This window comes from Coregonus lavaretus (assembly GCF_964263955.1).
Source record: "Coregonus lavaretus genome assembly, chromosome: 19".
Classification (NCBI taxonomy): Eukaryota; Metazoa; Chordata; class Actinopteri; order Salmoniformes; family Salmonidae; genus Coregonus; species Coregonus lavaretus.
In genome coordinates this window covers 25199489-25220002 of record NC_140006.1, presented here as the reverse complement: position 1 = coordinate 25220002, position 20514 = coordinate 25199489, and the positions used below count along the sequence as shown (strand labels likewise).

General features: G+C 39.7%; 1 protein-coding gene across 1 annotated transcript in view; it reads left to right on the top strand.

The window, feature by feature from the left end:
- Positions 1–4994: 4994 nt before the first annotated feature.
- The window catches only part of LOC311146183 (dnaJ homolog subfamily B member 6-like), an 18669-nt gene continuing 3149 nt past the window's right edge, over positions 4995–20514 (top strand). Inside the window, exons 1-8 of the mRNA XM_084182677.1 lie at positions 4995–5145; positions 7830–7925; positions 10314–10423; positions 15093–15158; positions 15292–15402; positions 17545–17688; positions 18717–18969; positions 19161–19231. Coding sequence (XP_084038803.1) covers positions 7861–7925; positions 10314–10423; positions 15093–15158; positions 15292–15402; positions 17545–17688; positions 18717–18969; positions 19161–19231 — 820 coding nt within the window. The 5' untranslated portion in view covers positions 4995–5145; positions 7830–7860. The remainder of the gene's footprint in view (positions 5146–7829; positions 7926–10313; positions 10424–15092; positions 15159–15291; positions 15403–17544; positions 17689–18716; positions 18970–19160; positions 19232–20514) is intronic.

Here is a 20514-nt window from a genome sequence, read left to right as displayed (position 1 = left end):
TTTATGGGTTGCTATAACTTTTTGTGAGTCACTCTTCCTCAATTGTAAAACTATTTATCTTAGGAGCCCTTTGTGTACTTGGCAGACCATAAAGAAGCTACGGCCAGCAATTATTAAAATATACAGACGTAGGATCTTAATTTGACCTATATTGTCACAGCAAAATAATCCTGCAGCAACAGGATTTGAATGTTTAGTTCAGCATGTTGCTTGATTGATGGTTAGGCTATTAGCTGGCCAAAAGTAGGCTACATGAAAAGTGCAATACTGTTAATATAACTTGTGTGTTATGTGGGGTTTCACTAAATTTATGTAAATCACGATGCTGTACCATTACATTTTTTTATGAAAAAGTCAAGACCACTTGGAATAGAGAGCAGCAAGGTCCACCTTAAAGTATGAGTGGGCCTATGGTTGTTCTTGATATTTTTTTATTTTAATTGCAAGAGAGAACCATACATAGAATGTCCATTTAATCAGACATAGTACTGTATTACAGACATCGTATTTCCTTTTTAATGGATTGTAATGATTACCCACTATAAGCAGCTCAAGGACATCACAGACAACTGACGTGGTATATCATTAATTTGAAGTGCCTCATAACGTTGCACATAGTAGACCATCAAACTCACACGCCCATGTATGTCTCTCTGCAATTAGCTGGTCTGAGACAGGGGGTCGCTCAACAGTCACCTTGCTATAGGACAGGTAACTCAAATGAACTCGTAGAAAAAATACCATAGTAGTTTTAAGAGTGACTATAAATCTGACATGAGCTAGTATGTTCTCAGTACTGCACACAAGATACTTGTACTAAGTCCACATAAAACATTAGTATTTTGTGTTGATAGGCTATTTAATTGAGACATGTTGAAAAGGAGATACTATAATCCTTATCTTGGAGCTTTTTCAGACTGTCAGGTTTTTACAGGTTTCTTGCTTGATTTACTATTGACAATAAGCTGAAGCGGACTGGCAAACAACAGTGTGTGATGTGTGAAAGCATGACAGAGTGGTAGGCACAAAGTGAGAAGAGAATTAAGGAAGTGTGAAAGTGTGCCTATGAAGCCATTGGAGTAAACCGAGTAATTGATTCCTGTGTGCAGAATGAAAAACTGCTTGAGTTTAAATACAGTGATTTTATTCCTTATACTGTACATCAGGAATAAAGTACCTCACATTCTTAAAAGTAACAAAATTGGTTGCTAATGCAATATTTCATAACATGGAGGAAAATAGATGGAAAATCCATTATAAAATGATACAGCGGCAAAAAAACGTATTTAATTGTAAAATATTGATCTAGGTTTTATGACATATTAACCTCCCAGGAATGGGTGTTAATAGATTTTGAAACAACCACTAATAGCACATAAAACATTTATGGTTGTGAGCATTTCATGTGTTAAAATAAATTATTTATTTTTTCATAGGCTTGGACAAATACGGTAGCTGTTGGCTGCTGTAATGGCAGAATCTATGATTGAATGTCTCAGATACAATGTTCCTAGGAGCTATATTGATTGTTCATTGTCTTGGGGAAGGAACAGGTTCCAGTTTCTATTACTTTGAGGGAAAGGATCATATATTGAGAGAAAATTAGATTTATATTACCACACTCAGTAAAAACATTGGTAAAACTTCTGGTCGGTATGCCACACGATACTCTTTTTCATGGTCCTTCAAGGCGGATATGGATCATTATCATGTTAACATGATGCCCCCAGGCAACATCCATGCCTACATTTGATGTAAGATATGTTAGTGTGACTCCGGAGTTGCTTTTGCTATGGAGCTCAAAGGCGGGAAAAGTCTTCGGAAGAGGAAGTGATGTATAGCTTTCTCAGCCTATTCATGAGCTGGTAAAGTTTATGGCCAAATGTGAAAAATGGGTTAGTGTAGTTCAGCAGAATGGTTACTCACTTGGACCTCATGCTATTAAAAAAAACAGTCAAGTTCTACAGTAATGGAGTCTTTTGAGAAAGACTCTCATGAAAAGTTTGCACCTATGGGAATTTAGCGCCATTGCATCATTCATTGGCATTGGTTGTTTTCTGAGAGTGAGCCTGCCAGCTACACCGCATACCCCCGCTGTCTGCCTCCGCTGCCAGCCAGTGCCCATGTACACAATGCCAGTTTAATTAATGACACCACTAAAAGGTTTGGCCCACTAAAGTTTGCATCTTGTTTAATATCCTAAGTGCCTATGCACCTCTCGCAATCTCCCAAAGGTACAATATGAAGAGGGATCAATCAATACTAGCTTGGCCTAAACCTCCATGCCACCACCTACAGCATTAGCAGCAGCTCCTCCCCTCTCCCAAATAAGTTAAGAGATATCACCTAGTTCTTACCCAAAGTCTGAGACATATAGACAATTACAATGACAGCACCAGTGTGAGAGAATGACAATTTGCAACAATTTGGTTGAGGTTACTCATGAAGCCGCTGATACAATGTTCACACTTAAGGGATCACATGCTTTACAATCCTATATCTGGTATATAACAATGTACATTGTATGTGAAATGTAATGCAATGCACAGTGTCACAATGTGAAATGATATTCCTTTAAGATGGAGAGGTTATTGCTTCGACCCCATTTGCTTTCCCCAGTGCAGTCTGTCAGGCTTAATTGGAAGTCCTGTTACAAGACTCTAATCTGACTCTGCTGCTCATTGGAAGTAATTCATTCAAGGCAGTGTCTATAAAAAGCCTATAACTCTCACTCCAGTCTCATCTTCTCCTTCATGCGCTCTCTCTCTTTCCTAAACACTGAATGAAGAGGGTATTATGAATTGGTTAACACAAACCTTTATTCACAAATTGTTGAATGGGAAAAAAAACACTGAAAAATCATTTGTATTATAATAAACCCACCATTTTCACTTGGTTTATTTAATGATGCAGGCCTAGACAATATTTTAGATGAGTGTGTTGCTGAGGTATTTACTTATATCTCTTTAGATTCATAGATGGGTTCTTTCCAGTGAAATCTATTTCTAAGGTATAATCATTGGAAAGGCAATGTAATCAATATACAGTAGGTCTGAGTTGCTTGCAGCCCACTGTTTTAGCCAACCAAGGTAATCAGGAGTAGTTATTTTTTACAAGAGGTCTAAGATCTTTTTTTCACACAGTAAATGCAGTCCAATCAGTCCCTCTCCCACTAATGCAGCACCAGGCCTGACTTATTTATAAGACTGTGGGTGACTGAGGATGGCAGAATCGATTATTCAGACTGACTCTGACTCTACATTCTTATGAGCTGTTATTTAATAACTAGAGATAAAAATAGACATAGAACCTTACTCGAGGAGCTGAGGGAGGAAACGAAGGAGTGGACTTTTTAAGGTTCGGTGGGGGGGGGGTCAACATTTTCTTTGTTCATCTATTATTGATTTTCAAGAAGAAAATTATGCTGAGTGTGGATAACAAGGAAAGTTACAGTGAGCTCCAAAAGTGACACATTGATTGTAAATAATAATGGAATGCTTCTAAACAATTCTACATTAATGTATATGCTACTATGATTACGGATAGTTCTGAATGAATCGTGAATAATGATGAGAGAGAAAGTTATAAAAGGCATAAATATCATCCCTCCTCCCAAAAAGATAACTTTCCCTGTTATTGTAATGGTGAGAGGTTAGCATGTCTTGGGGGTATGATATTTGTGCGTCTGTAACTTTCACACTCATCCTTATTCACGATTCATTCAGGACTATCCGTAATCATGGTAGCATCCACATTCATGTAGAAGTGTTTTGAAACATATTCTATGCTTATTTACAATAAAAGTGACTCTAAAATAACACAATACGTTATTAACTTAACTTTTGATTACTTTAATACACATATAAGTGAATTTGTCCCAATACTTTTGGTCCTCTAAAATAGGGGGACTGTGTACAAAAAGTGCTGTAATTTCTAAACTGTTCACCCGATATCAATGAAAATATCCTCAAATTAAAGCTGACAGTCTGCACTTTAACCTCATAGTCATTGTATAATAATCAAATACAAAATGCTGGAGTACAGAGCCAAAATAAAATAAATATTGTCACTGTCCCAATACGTTTGGTGCTCATTGTATAGAGACAGTACATATTGGTGGGAAGTAATGATAATTTTACAGAGAGGGCAAGGATGTATTTGGGCTAAACAATTTTTCTAGTGGCAAAATACACCCCCTTCCTGTTTGCTCCTGTTAATCAGACAAGGTAGACAAATAAATGCATGTAAAAAAAAAAATAAGGCAAATGAAGGTTATGCAAATGATTAACATTGAAGTGAAGAGTAAACAAATAAGGTTTCATCTTCTATTATTTCACTGTTATTTCACAGAATGTGCCCTGTTTTTATAAATGAGGTATAGATGGGTTAGCTGACAACGTCACGAAAACGATGCCAATGCTTCAATGGGGCAGAATTCCATGAGTTATTGTGATTCTGGATGGCCAGATAGCTACCAACAATGACAAGAAACTGTCATGTCGGGAATCTTAAGTGACTCGTTTCAGCTAGTTTAATCTTGTTCTTGGTACCATGTCTTGTTTTGAGCTGTTTTGACTGATTTCATGTCAATGCTAATTTGGTTAAAATTCGCTAGCTAACTAACCAACAACTGTAATTATGTATTTGAGGGACAACAAGTGCCCATTGTTACATTTACATTTACATTTACGTCATTTAGCAGACGCTCTTATCCAGAGCGACTTACAAGTTGTTCAAATGTATTTATGTTTTCAATAAACATTGGAGACGAAATATAGTTTACATGTTGTCAACAATCTAAGCCAAACCCATTTGTTCTGCCCCAATAGTTTGTGCACGCGTCGGTTTTGTTGCTAAACAATCAACCTTTCTACAGCATATCATTGGTTATTCCCCCAGCATTAAAAAAAAATATATGGGGGCGAGGTTGCGCCAACTGATAGACTGGCCGTCGTAACTAAACACCAAAGAAGAAGAGCAGTAGCTAACCGGATGTTACGTCAAATCCACAAAAACCCAAGGCTGCTAAAAAAATTCTGGAGCAAAGCAGCATTTTCTAGAATAACCCTAACTGGAAAACGATTATAAATCAGCACTGGAAACTTATTAGGCTATAAAAGAAAACTGGGACGGCTGAAGAGGAAGGTAATTTGACCTCGTCTTTTGTTTTACAAGTGACACTACTTTGAGTTTGATTGCTGGGCATCACCATCATCACAAAAACAGTAACGTTAGCTACAGTAGCTTGCTGGCCTGTTAGTTAGCATTACCTAGCTAGCCAGAATGATCAATTCGACAGCAACGCAAGTTACAGCAACATTTAGATGTTGGCTAGAACACTCAGTATGGTCTTTCGCGTTGGTATTATTAGTGTTGAGTTGCTAGCTAATGTTTCATGCTAGGAGGCACAGTCAGGACGGCGAACAAAACTGGGGGTGTATTCATTACGTCTTGCAGCGGAAACCGTTTACCGTAAGAACCAAACGGAAACAGAGATAGCGGAACGAAACATAATTTGTCCAATAGAAACTCGTCTTCGTTGCCAAACGGAAACAGTTTGGAATAAACGTTTTCTGTTGTAAAATGTTTTGTAACAGACGAAACGTTTTACAACTATTGGCGTAATGAATACACCCCTGGCTATGCTATCGAGCTAACTTTAGCATAGTGAGCAGCACAAACGCATTAGCTAGATATGGTGGAAAGATAAAAAAATGAGACTGTACCAAGTTATATAACGTTACATTTATTTTGAAGTGAAACAATAGCTACATAACTAAACACTGTAAACAGTAGCTAGCTAGCTGACATATACATGGCTAGCAGGCGCAGCACAACGCGTCATTTCCCACTGCTAGTAAATGTTAGGTAGTTCAGTCCTGGAGCTTCAGTATACGGACTATTGTAGCTTTCCCCCAGTGGTTGACTCGGGGGGTTGTCAATCAGGCCTGTTTATTGTGAAGTTGTACCAGGGGTTAAACTTAACACTGCGCCGCCAGAATGTCAACTCTTTGGATGATAAAGCGTTGACCTTATGGCACCGTAACCATCCAGCTGTCACTCAGACATACGAATTAGTTACCAGACAACTGCCAGTCCAGTCTCTGGAGGATAAAGTAATTGGAGTCCTAGATTAGCCCATATTCATGGTGCTTCTGTACTTCCATTGTGTCATCTTGGATATTTTGTTCCCTGAATCCTGGGGAAATAATTGACCATTTGCATAGTTTGTATAAGATTAGCTGAGCTTTTCTCAACTCCATGATGTACTTCACATCCAGTAGGGGTGCGTGGGTAAAATCACTGAGCAAGCCAAGCCAGTAAAAAAGCCATACTAGAACCTATGTTGTGATAATTGCATTGTTTGCTTAATAACCCATTCCTTCATACACCACCATGATATACAATAAGGCAGTGACAACAAAAAGACAACAGTCACACAGTGGCAGAATAAATTCAACTACACATACGTTTGTTTCATCACAAAACCGGAGAGCAACATCTGTCCGGTGAAGTCCACAAAGCAAACATTGCATACAAACAGTTATATCACTTGCAGCATGGTCAAGCAAGTTAATGTTTTCGACAGTTTACTAAACAACTACTGATTTAGAACCACAGTTACCGCAAGTCAGCACAAAGACAACAGGAGCACTGCCTCTGCTATTCCAGCACCATTTCAACTTAAACATTTAAACATCATCAAATCAACAAGGCTATATATGCTTAGTTTAATAACCGAAAACAAACTTAAAGATACCCAAATTTAGTCCAATCAATGATGCTAAATGTCATGTGGCTGTCCATGGTACTGGTGTGTGTGTCTGTGCGTGCTTGCATGCATGCAAGTAAAACAACAAATGTTGACTCACCCTACTTGTAGACTAGTTGAATGCCAATGCCATCCTCCTCTCTTTCATGTTGGCAAAACGGTCTATGGCTCTGTCATACAGTACACTTTTAGTTTTTGTTGTCATAGGCTACCTAGCTAAAATGCTTGCTAGCCTGACTTCCTTGCATGGGCTAGCTAGTTAGTTAATGTGAGCCTGCTAGGCTACATATTGAACTTAAATCGTCTCAGGCCAGTGGCACAACATACTAATTTATGGTTAGATTAGAATCTCCGTCATAATCATTGGCCTGTATAGAGAATTAAGTCAAAACCAGAAGTCCAAATTCCCATCTCCAGGCCAAATGCTTGCTGGCATTAATCAAACGCTACGGTGGCAACATGTTATACTAATTTGGTCCAGACAGCATCAGGTACATGGGCTACACATACTGAGACAGAGGGGCGCTGTTTCCCTAGCTCGGATGATTTCTCCGGTGAGATTCAGCCACTTCCGAATTGTGAAAACACAGAGAGATGAAAGATAATGATCTTATAATTGTAATGTATTTATTGGTCAAGTATTTGGGGAAGTCTGGCTTCCATTGGCAACCATGAATACACACCCCTGATCACATCAATGGAGTTGAGCGGAGACAACTAGATCGAGTCGCTGTCAGTTGTAACTAAAAAAAAAAAACATCTGACACCCTTACCGTGTACCTCTGTTTTTCCACTATAGCTGCGTGCTTTTCTTTGATTTCTGAAATTATTACTTTTTACTAAAACATTTTCAAACCGCTGATGCAAATGTCAAATGCAACCACTGACTGTTTCCTCTTATGAACTGACAGTGACTCAATGTAGTCGGAGGTACACTCCGCCCACAGTCGTCTCAACCCAACTCCACCGAGATGTACATATTGTGGAGTTGAGAAACCCAACTAGTTTAAGATGTGCAGTCCTGCATATTCTACTTTACTGTTTTCTCTTTACACAGGTTGAAAAGTTCGAAAAAGTTCTACAAAACCATGGTGGAATATTATCACATTTTAGGAGTCCAAAGAAATGCATCTCAGGAAGACATTAAAAAAGCGTAAGTATCCTTGTCAAGTGCTGCATACAGTGCCTTCAGGAATTATTCACACCCCTTGACTTTTTACACATTTTGTTGTGTTACAGCCTGAATTTAAAATGGATTAAATTGAGATTTTGTATCACTGGTATACACACAATACCCCATAATGTCAAAGTGGAATTATATTTTTAGACATTTGTGCAAATTAATTAAAAATGAAAAGCTAAAATGTCTTGAGTCAATAAGTATTCAACCCCTTTGTTATGGCAAGCCTAAAAAAAGCCAAAAAATGTGCTTAACAAGTCACATAATAAGTTGCATGGACTCACACTGTGTGCAAAACTAGTCTTTAACATGATTTTTAAATGACTACCTCATCTCTATACCCCACACATACATAAATGACAGAGTGAAAAGAAGGAAGCCTGTACAGAATAAAAATATTCAAAAACATGCGTCCTGTTTGCAATAAGGCACTAAAGTAAAACTGCAAAAAATGTGGCAAAGAAATCAACTTTATGTCCTGAATCAAAGCGTTATGTTTGGGGCAAATCCAACACAACACATTATGAGTACCACTCTTCATATTTTCAAGCATGGTGGTGGCTGCATCATGTTATGGGTATGCTTGTCATCGGCAATGACTAGGGATTCTTTTTTTAAATAAACGGAATAGAGCTAAGCACAGGCAAAATTCTAGAGGAAAACCTGGTTCAGTATGCTTTCCAACAGACACTGGGAAACATTCACCTTTCACCAGGACAGTAACCTAAAACACAAGGCCAAATATACACTGGAGTTGCTTACCAAGCAGACGTTGAATGTTCCTGAGTGGCCTAGATAAAATTTGGACTTAAATCAGCTTGAAAATCAATGGCAAGAATTGAAAATGGCTGTCTAGCAATGATCAACAACCAACTTGACAGAGCTTGAAGAATTGTAAAAATAATAATGTGCAAATATTGTACAATACAGGTTTGCAAAGCTCTTAAAGACTTACCCAGAAAGACTCACAGCTGTAATTGCTGCCAAATGTGATTAGAACATGTGTGAATACTTATGTAAATGAGATACTGCTGTATTTCATTTTCAATACATTTTGCTAAAATGTCTAAACATGTTTTCCCTTTGTCATTATTGGGTATTGTGTGTAGATGGGTGAGAGAATCAATTTAATATTTTTTTTATTCAGGCTGTAACACAGCAAAATGTGGAATAAGCCAAGGGGTATGAATACTTTCTGAAGGCACTGTATGTATTCCAATAGATCAGGGAGGGTCAACTTTGATCTGAACTCATCATGAGGGGCTGCAGTGGTTTGTGGGTCTGTGTACCCACGTCCATACCCACACATGCAGTCAGAGGGGTCCCTAAGGGATATTTTGTTGGGGGCCCCATTTTAGCGTCCCCCCTCTTGACAGCGGAGAGAGCAAATGTACGTTTGAATTAATGCCTTGGGGCGTAGAGAAAATGTTGCAAGTTTGATGCAATTCGAGACATTTTCCATGGGGCAGAGAAAATATTGTGCTTTTTTTATAACTAATTTCCTGCGATTCTACACATTTTTCCCTGACTCATGCCATGTTAATATGATATCTGAGTGCGAGCAACAAAATCAATGGGGGCCCACCGGTCCATCATTTGATCATGATTACTACAGGTTTAGATAGCTGGCTAGATTAATTTACCAATCTAAATCATTTTAGCTGACATGGGCTAATTGAGTTGCCTGGCTACCCAAACTCCTTGCTCCGGCCAAACGCTACACCACTGTTAGTTTCTTCTCCACAATGAGTCTGGATCTGAGTGCCTCCCCGACGATTTCTAGAACTCAAACACATTCTAACCATTCTGGTTTGTCCCAGAAACCGATGGGTTGGGCCAGAGCCAGAACACACTTGGGTAAAGCGGCATTTTGAAAATTCATCATTGGCTTTGATACTCTGATTGGATAGAGATGATCCAATTGCTGATTACTTTTTTTTTGTATCACACCCCTCATTTTGACCTCACCATAAACGACTTCAACAATGGCAGTCTCAGACTGAAGTACAGTTTGTAGTGAACATGTAGTGGAAGAATTCAGTTTGAGTCGTCAGGCAACTAATTGAGTGACTGACATAACAAGAGAAACCGCTGATGCACAACCACATTTGGAAATTGCATACTACTATTCTATTCTATTTTTATTTTTCATAAATGTTTTGGGAAATTGATCCGTGGGCATAGAAGAGGAGGGCGGCTCACAAGGCCGCCAGTTGCCCATCCCTGCAATAGATAGACTGGCACTAGATGTAGATGTAGGCCTTTCTGATATTTTAAATGTGTGATCTATACTGAGATAATGAAACGTTTGTATGAAACAGGCCCCTTGAGTTGCTGTTTAATGTATTTATCGTCTTTTAGGTACAGAAAATTGGCACTAAAATGGCATCCAGATAAAAACCCAGAAAATAAGGAAGAGGCAGAGAAAAAGTTCAAAGAACTTTCTGAGGCCTATGAAGTTCTGTCAGATGGTAAGTCATACATTTTGAAAGGTGTTTGAAGTCGTGAGAACACAGTATTTATGATACACTGAACAAAAATATGAACATAACATGTAAAGTGTTGGTCCCATGTTTCATGAGCTGAAATAAAAGATCCAAGAAATTTTCCATACGCACAAAAAGCTTATTTCTCTCATATTTTGTGCACAAATTTGTTTACCTCCCTGTTAGTGAGCATTTCTCCTTTGCCAAGATAATCCATCCACCTGACAGGTGTGGCATATCAAGAAGATGATTAAACAGCATGATCATTACACAGGTGCACCTTGTGCTGGGGACAATAAAAAGCCACTCTAAAATGTGCAGTTTTGTCATAGAACACAATACCACAGATGTCTCAAGTTGAGGGAGCGTGCAATTGACATGCTGACTGCAAGAATGTCCACCAGAGCTGTTGCCAGTGAATTTCATGTTAATTTCTCTGCCATAAGCCGTCTCCAACGCGGTTTTAGAGCATTTGGCAGTACATCCAAACAGCCTCACAACCGCAGACCACGTATAACCACGCCAGCGTCATGTGGGCTAGCGGTTTGCTGATGTCAACGTTGTAAACAGAGTGCCACATGGTGGCGGTGGGGTTAGGGTATGGGCAGGCATAAGCTACGGACAACGAACGGAATTGCATTTTATCGATGGCAATTTGAATGCACAGCGAAACCGTGACGAGATCCTGAGGCCCATTGTCGTGCCATTCTGCTGTCATCACCTCATGTTTCAGCATGATAATGCACGGCCCCATGTTGCAAGGATCTGTACACAATTCCTGGAAGCTGAAAATGTCCCAGTTCTTCCATGGCCTGCATACTCACCAGACATGTCACCCATTGAGCATGTTTGGTATGCTCTCGATCGATGTGTTCCAGATCACGGCAATATCCAGCAACTTCGCACAGCCATTGAAGAGGAGTTTGACAACATTCCACAGGCCACAACCAACAGCCTGATCAACTCTATGCAAAGGAGATGTTTCACTGCATGAGGCAAATGGTGGTCACACCAGATACTGACTGGTTTTCTGATCCACGCTCCTATTTTTATTTTTTTAAAGGTACACTATATATACAAAAGTATGTGGACACCCCTTCAAATGAGTGGATTTGGCTATTTCAGCCACACCCGTTGCTGACAGGTGTATAAAATTGAGCACACAGCCATGCAATCTCCATAGACATACATTGGCAGTAGAATGGCCTTGCTGAAGAACTATGTGACTTTCAATGTGGCCCTGCTAGAGCTGCCCCTGTCAACTGTAAGTGCTGTTATTGTGAAGTGGAAATGGCTTGGAGCAACAACGGCTCAGCCGCGAAGTGGTATGCCACACAAGCCCACAGAACAGGACCGCCAAGTGCTGAAGCACGTAGCATCTAAAAATCGTCTGTCCTCGGTTGCAACACTCACTACCCAGTTCCAAACTGACTCTGGAAGCAACGTCAGCACAAGAACTGTTCGTTGGAAGCTTCATGAAATGGGTTTCCATGGCCAAGCAGCCACACACAAGCCTAAGATCACCATGCGCAATGCCAAGCGTCGGCTGAAGTGGTGGAAACACGTTCTTTGGAGTGATGAATCACGCTTCCCCCTGGCAGTCCGACGGACAATTCTGGGTTTGGCGGATGCCAGGAGAATGCTACCTGCCCCAATGCATAATGCCAACTGTAAAGTTTGGTAGAGGAGGAATAATGGTTGGGGGCTGTTTTTCATGGTTTGGGCTAGGCCTCTTAGTTTCAGTGAAGGGAAAACTTAACGCTACTGCATACAATGACATTTGTGGCAACACTTTGGGGAAGGCCGTTTCCTGTTTTAGCGAGGTCCATACAGAAATGGTTTGTCGAGATCGGTGTGGAAGAACTTAACTGGCCTGCACAGAGCCCTTACCTCAACCCCATCAAACATCTTTGGGATGAATTGGAATGCAGACTGCGAGCCAGGTCTAATCGCCCAACATCAGTGCCCAACCTCACTAATGCTCTTGTGGCTGAATGGAAGCAAGTCCCTGCAGCAATGTTCCAACATCTAGTGGAAAGCCTTCCCAGAAGAGTGGAGGCTGTTTATAGCAGCAAAGGGTGGACCAACTCCATATTAATGCTCATGATTTTGGAATGAGATGTTGTCCACATACTGTTGGTCATGTAGTGTATCTGTGACCAACAGATGCATACAGTGGGGGAAAAAAGTATTTAGTCAGCCACCAATTGTGCAAGTTCTCCCACTTAAAAAGATGAGAGAGGCCTGTAATTTTCATCATAGGTACACGTCAACTATGACAGACAAATTGCTAAATGACTAAAATGTAATATGTTTAGGAGGGAGCAACATTCTGACTGTGGCAGATGTGATATGAACTGACTTATCTCTCTGACAGAGAAGCATTTTTTTTTTACACATAATTTACAACTTATTTTAGTTGGCACAAAACTACCTCAATACTTCCATTCATTTGTATGGGATACCTTTAGACAAGTCCCGTGACACTTGTGGTCATATTAGTTTGTAAGCCAAACCGTTTGGATAATACAGACGTTTTCGTGAGAAGACCGACTTTCGGGATGTCTACTGGTCCAGAAAATCACATTGTAGGATTTTTAATGAATTTATTTGCAAATTATGGTGGAAAATAAGTATTTGGTCACCTACAAACAAGCAAGATTTCTGGCTCTCACAGACCTGTAACTTCTTCTTTAAGAGGCTCCTCTGTCCTCCACTCGCTACCTGTATTAATGGCACCTGTTTGAACTTGTTATCAGTATAAAAGACACCTGTCCACAACCTCAAACAGTCACACTCCAAACTCCACTATGGCCAAGACCAAAGAGCTGTCAAAGGACACCAGAAACAAAATTGTAGACCTGCACCAGGCTGGGAAGACTGCATCTGCAATAGGTAAGCAGCTTGGTTTGAAGAAATCAACTGTGGGAGCAATTATTAGGAAATGGAAGACATACAAGACCACTGATAATCTCCCTCGATCTGGGGCTCCACGCAAGATCTCACCCCGTGGGGTCAAAATGATCACAAGAACGGTGAGCAAAAATCCCAGAACCACACGTGGGGACCTAGTGAATGACCTGCAGAGAGCTGGGACCAAAGTAACAAAGCCTACCATCAGTAACACACAACAAAGCCTACCATCAGTAACAGGGACTCAAATTCTGCAGTGCCAGACGTGTCCCCCTGCTTAAGCCAGTACATGTCCAGGCCCGTCTGAAGTTTGCTAGAGTGCATTTGGATGATCCAGAAGAGGATTGGGAGAATGTCATATGGTCAGATGAAACCAAAATAGAACTTTTTGGTAAAAACTCAACTCGTCGTGTTTGGAGAACAAAGAATGCTGAGTTGCATCCAAAGAACACCATACCTACTGTGAAGCATGGGGGTAAAAACATCATGCTTTGGGGCTGTTTTTCTGCAAAGGGACCAGGATGACTGATCCGTGTAAAGGAAAGAATGAATGGGGCCATGTATCGTGAGATTTTGAGTGAAAACCTCCTTCCATCAGCAAGGGCATTGAAGATGAAACGTGGCTGGGTCTTTCAGCATGACGATGATCCCAAACACACCGCCCGGGCAACGAAGGAGTGGCTTCATAAGAAGCATTTCAAGGTCCTGGAGTTGCCTAGCCAGTCTCCAGATCTCAACCCCATAGAAAATCTTTGGAGGGAGTTGAAAGTCTGTGTTGGCCAGCGACAGCCCCAAAACATCACTGCTCTAGAGGAGATCTGCATGGAGGAATGGGCCAAAATACCAGCAACAGTGTGTGAAAACCTTGTGAAGACTTACAGAAAACGTTTGACCTGTGTCATTGCCAACAAAGGGTATATAACAAAGTATTGAGAAACTTTTATTATTGACCAAATACTTATTTTCCACCATAATTTGCAAATAAATTCATAAAAAATCCTACAATGTGATTTTCTGGATTTTCTTTCTTCTCATTTTGTCTGTCATAGTTGACGTGTACCTGTGATGAAAATTACAGGCCTCTCATCTTTTTAAGTGGGAGAACTTGCACAATTGGTGGCTGACTAAATCCTTTTTTCCCCACTGTATCTGTATTCCCCTTAATGTGAAATCCATAGATTAGGGCCTAATTAATGTATTTCAATTGACAGATTTCCTTATATGAACTGTAACTCAGTAAAATCTTTGAAATGTTGCCTTTTTTATTTTTGTTCAGTATATATGAATACTGCACTGATATCTGCATCCATGACATGTAAGGTCCATCTAACTGAAATATATATATATATATATATATATATATATATATATATATATATTTTTTTTTGTCAAGTAAGCTGTTTGTTCACATACCATAGCAGCACCCACAACAGTTATGCAATAGTTGAACTATGTGTTAATGCAATGTGAGTAGTTTGCTCCTGTAAGTCGCTCTGGATAAGAGCGTCTGCTAAATGACTAAAATGTAAATGTAAATGTAGTTGAGGTTGAAAAAGACTGCATTTGATTCCCTTTGAAATTCCCCCATAAGGGATGTACGCTGATCTGCAGGTACTTACCCAGAGTGATTTCCACCTGAACCCTTGGCAAGCATCGAGTGTTCTTCCACTTGTTATCATGCTGTTTGAGTCATTTCACTGTATGTTTTGATGGGAGTTGATGTTTTCATATTCTGTTGTAGCCAACAAGAGGAACATGTATGATCGCTATGGTAAAGAAGGCCTAACAACAAACAACGGAGTAGGTGGTAAGTCGTTTCTTTATTAGGCTCTTGGCGGATTTCACAAATGTATACAATTATTTTGTGGAAGTGTTAGTTTATAAATCTGTAATAAACAATCATAACACTAACCATATTCATCCTTCGTGTTTTCATTTAGGTGGACATTACCACAATGGTGATCACTTCAACGAAGGGTTCACGTTCCGCAATCCAGAAGACGTCTTCAGGGAATTCTTTGGGGGTCGAGATCCTTTTGCTGATTTCTTTGGTGAGCATTTCTGAAGATTGTTTTTTGAGGATTGGTAATACATTGACAACAACATATATATTTGTACAGCTTTTAAAGAGAGAGCTGCAGACGGAAGAGAGGGACAATCAGTAGGAAATAGGCGAGCAAAGAGAAGGAAGGACGGAGAGGAAAGTGGGAGCCAGTCATCCTTTATGAGGACCATGTTGGGTTGGTTACTATAGACTCAGAAGGCTTATCCCAGCAACTGATAATATGAATAATTTAGTTCAGTGCATCTACTAGATTGGAGTTTTACAGTTAGTAAATTGCATTACATTCACTTTAAATTATTAGGAGGTGAAGGTTGGGTGCTTATTTTTGTCCTGCTTACAGTTCCTTCAGAAATTATTCACACCCCTTGACTGTTTCCACCACATTTTGTTGTGTTACAGCCTGAATTTAAAATGGATTAAATTGAGATTTTGTGTCACTGGCCTACACACAATACCCGATATTGTCAAAGTGGAATGATGTTTTTAGAATCTTTTACAAATTAATTAAAAATAAAAAGCTGAAATGTCTGGAGTCAATAAGTATTCAACCCCTTTGTTATGGCAAGCCTAAATAAGTTCAGGAGTAAAAATGTGCTTAACAAGTCACATAAGTTGCATGGACTCACACTGTGCAATACTAGTGTTTAACATGATTTTTGAATGACTACCTTCCAATGCCTCGCAAAGAAGGGCACCTATTGGTAGCAGACATTGAATATCCCTTTGAGCATGGTGAAGTTATTAATTACACTTTGGATGGTGTATCAATACACCCAGTCACTACAAAGATACAGGCATCCTTCCTAACTCAGTTGCCGGAGAGGAAGAAAACCGCTCAGGGATTTCACCATGAGGCCAATGGTGACTTTATAACAGTTAGAGTTTAATGGCTGTGATAGGAGAAATCTGAGGATGGATCAACAACATTATAGTTACTCCACAATACTAACCTAAATGACAGAGTGAAAAGATGGAAGCCTGTACATAATACAAATATTCCAAAACAGGCATCCTGTTTTCAATAAGGCACAAAGTAAAACTGCAAAAAATGTGGCAAAGAAATGAAGTCTTATGTTTGGGGTAAATACAACGCATCAGTGAGTACCATTCTTCATATTTTGAAGCATGGTGGTGGCTGCATCATGTTATGGGTGTGCTTGTCATCGGCAATGACTAAGGAGTTTTTTGGGATAAAAAGAAACAGAATAGAGCTAAGCACATGCAAAGTCCTAGAGTGGTCCTCTGTAGCTCAGCTGGTAGAGCACAGCGCTTGTAACGCCAAGGTAGTGGGTTCGATCCCCGGGACCACCCATACACAAAAAATGTATGCACGCATTGACTGTAAGTCGCTTTGGATAAAAGCGTCTGCTAAATGGCATATTATATTATTATATTATAGGAAAACCTGGTTCAGTCTGCTTTCCAACAGATACTGGGAGACAAATTCACGTTTCAGCAGGAAAATAACCTTAAAGACAAGGCCAAATATACACTGGAGTTGCTTACGAAGAAGACAGTGAATGTGGCCGACTTAAAAATATTGTGCAATTCAGGCTCTTAGAGATTTACCCAGAAAGACTCGGCTGTAATCGCTGCAAAAGGTGATTCTAACATGTATTGACTCAGGGGTGTGAATACTTGTATAAATCAGATATTTCTGTATTTCATTTTCAATACATTTGCAGAAAATCCTAAAAACATGTTTTCACTGTCATTATGGGGTATTGTGTGTAGATGGGTGAGAAAAAATATCAATTGAATCCATTTAGAATTCCGGCTTTAACACAACAAAATGTAGAATAAGTCAAGGGGTATGAATACATTCTGAAGGCAATGTGTATTTGTCCTTTGTCCTGAAATGGAAATGTGTTTTTTGCATATCCCAACCCCCCCCTGAGACCCTCAGAAATTAGGTTCAGGGTCAGCAATTAGCAACGTCAACCCTGGCGCAATTGGGGTTAAGTGCCTTGGGCTTTTTCACCTTGTTGGCTCAAGGATTCGAACTAGCGACCTACCTGCCGACCTATAGCTGAAGGCTTGCAGGCTATTTCTCATTGTTTATAGCTTGAGTTGTCCCCCAGAAACTGAAGTCTCTTCTCTTTTCACTTTTTATTTTCTTCTCCTGCAGGAGGGGATCCGTTTGGGGATGAGTTTTTTGGTGGAGGGCGGAGTCACCACAGGGGGGTGAGCAGGAGTCGGACGGGGGGTCCCTTCTTCGGGGGATTCGGTGGCTTCCCACCCTTCGGTGCAGGCTTTACAGCATTTGAACCAGGTCAGGAAACACTGGTCCCACTTTAAAAAATGAATCCCAAAGAAACAAACCTTTAATTGATATGTTATTACCAGTTCACATTGTAATTTCTTGGGAAATACCTGGACCTGTCTGTACTGTAAAAAACTGTGTAGGGGCGAGTCGGGTATGTTAAGCCATTTTTTTACATTCAGTATCACTACATCAATAAATATTGTATTATTTCTAACAAAGATATCTACATAGATATATACATATATTTCCCTGGAAATATCAGAATTCATGTAAACATAACAGTTTTGAAAACCATAAGAAAAGTGGTCTCTTGGCACAACTTATGGGGTAAATTGAGCATAGGGCCACATTTCTAACACAATCCCAGTGATAAGGCCTTGCATTACGCCCATGGGAAGAAAACACTTCAATTGTGGCCTAGAGGGCGGCGAACCCAACTGAAGAAGGCATTTTTCATCACTTGAACTTGACTAATCACACGAATACGAGGTGTCTTCAAAATACTATGCATATTATGCATAAAACGGACCAAATGTAATTATCATTTGTATGGGGGATATTGATTAGCCATTGGCTCAACTTGGCCCTGGCCAACGTATTAGCCCACACAGCTACAAGGATGCACTTTCATACTAGATTTTACTTATAGAGACCCCAACTGATGTGTAAAACAGTCTTAAAATGATCTACTTTGGTTTAGATACAAGCATAATGAAACCTATAACACAATACATTCATTTGACTTCTGTTTTTTGGACCTAACTTGCTTACCACCCTTTCCATGTGTTTTCTTCCTTCACAGACTCTTCCTAAATACCTTCTTGAAGACATCTTACTAAATATTTGGTCACATGATTAATTTTGTGTATGGTTTCCTAGAAACAAGGGGTAGCTCAAATAATTATTTGGCACAACTTACCCCACTCTCCCCTACAGCTATCTATCCAGAGCATTTAGAGGATGTATTTTTTGATGCATTTAGATGTGTTTGTTATGGATTCATGAGTGAATGCCATCTCTCTGTTCTCTGACAGGCTTTACCTCTTTCGGACACATGGGTCAGATGGGTCAGATGGGTCAGATGGGTCAGATGGGTCACATGGGTCACATGGGTCAGATGGGTCACATGGGTCAGATGGGTCAACTGGGAGGAGGAGGCGGCCACGGCGGCTTCACCGCTTTCTCCACCTCCTTTGGCGGCGGGGGTGGGGGTGGCGGGATGGGCAACTTCCGCTCTGTATCAACCTCCACCAAATTCATCAACGGCAGGAAAATCACGACAAAAAGGTACTTTTAGATTAGTAGCTCGCTAATAACCACACAGTGAAGTTGATCTTTTTTTGCAACTAGTTATCTACTGTTCTATTAGGCTAAATAGCATCTGATGATAAAGTGTATCCTTTACCATTGGTTCTTTTAGAAGTACATTTTAGTGTTCCTTTTCTAAATCAATGCATCTTAAATTCCCCATACTTTAGAATTGTGGAGAATGGACAGGAACGAGTAGAGGTGGAAGAAGACGGACAGTTAAGATCACTAACCGTCAATGGTAAGGAACAACTACTGCGACTGGATAACAAGTAATCTCCTGGAGCATTACCAGCACAAACTTGAGCTTAAAAAACAATGTTATACCATTGTTTGAATGTATGTAATTTTGTTTAGTTTTTCCCTTGTTAGCGTTTGTAGTTCAAGGTGTCCATTAGGAAAATAAAATGTTCTATGCATTTTGTTAATGTATTTATGAATTGGAGCTGTCAACAGTTTGGCTCAGGATGGTGTGTTTTACTTGCGTTTGGGACCATGGTGTAAGTAAGATAGGACCAGAACTTTTGTTTGTACTGTCTTTCTGTATGCACTTCTTTGCTCTATTGCAGTCTCTCCATGGGCTCATTGCGTTTGATAGTGTTTTGGACAAGGAACGCATTGTGCATTTAGATAAAGCATGACTTGGCTTTTTCGTCTGGACATTAATATGAGTGTTGAACTGGAAAACTTAACCCTTGCTTTAAAACCCTGTTTACGACCTGATTGCTTGTCTAACATTTGTTAGTAACATTTATTTTGTAAATGCTGGTAGAAAGTGTTAATATGCTATTTTATTTGTTCTAATACGAGTGTTTTTTTTTTGTTCATTTCAGCATGTATGCCAATAAATGTTATTCAGTCTTAATGTTATTATTGCATAACCATGCACAAATTAATGATTCATTATATAAATTATATATGAATATAAGGAATTTTGTGTACTTTGTAAAACAATTTAAAATCAATAAATATGAATTTCATCCTTTTTTGAGGATGGGACGAACAGTCTTGGGTGGCGTGGTGTGCGGTTTCTTTTAACAGAACAAGCAATTCATCATCATGAGTTGCTAAATGCTGCTTTAATTACAGAGGATAGGTCCCTCTGTGTGAGTGCATGCGATTGTACTAACTGCATGGATGTGTTTTCTAACTTCTAGATATCTTTCTACATGTGTTCTATTTTTCCTATCTTTAGTATTTTGCTTGAAATGGCTTAGTCTTGTCATTTGCTTATCTTTATGGTGTGAAGGCATAATCAGTGGAGGATATTATTGCCATGTGCATGATATCAATGGGTCAGCTGAGTCCATAATAAAGTAGCATGAGAGCTACTAGGACCATAATCAATGTATTGTAGTTTGGGTAAAGGCAACTTGAAAAAGTTGCATGCATCTATTGATTTGCCTCATTCACATTTATCTCTGTGAGATTATCAAGTCCCCATTTTCTATTTTTCACTCCAGGCCAGCCCTAGCTTTTTGGGGGCCCAAACGAGATTTGGTTTAGGGGCCCCCCACCTTGTGG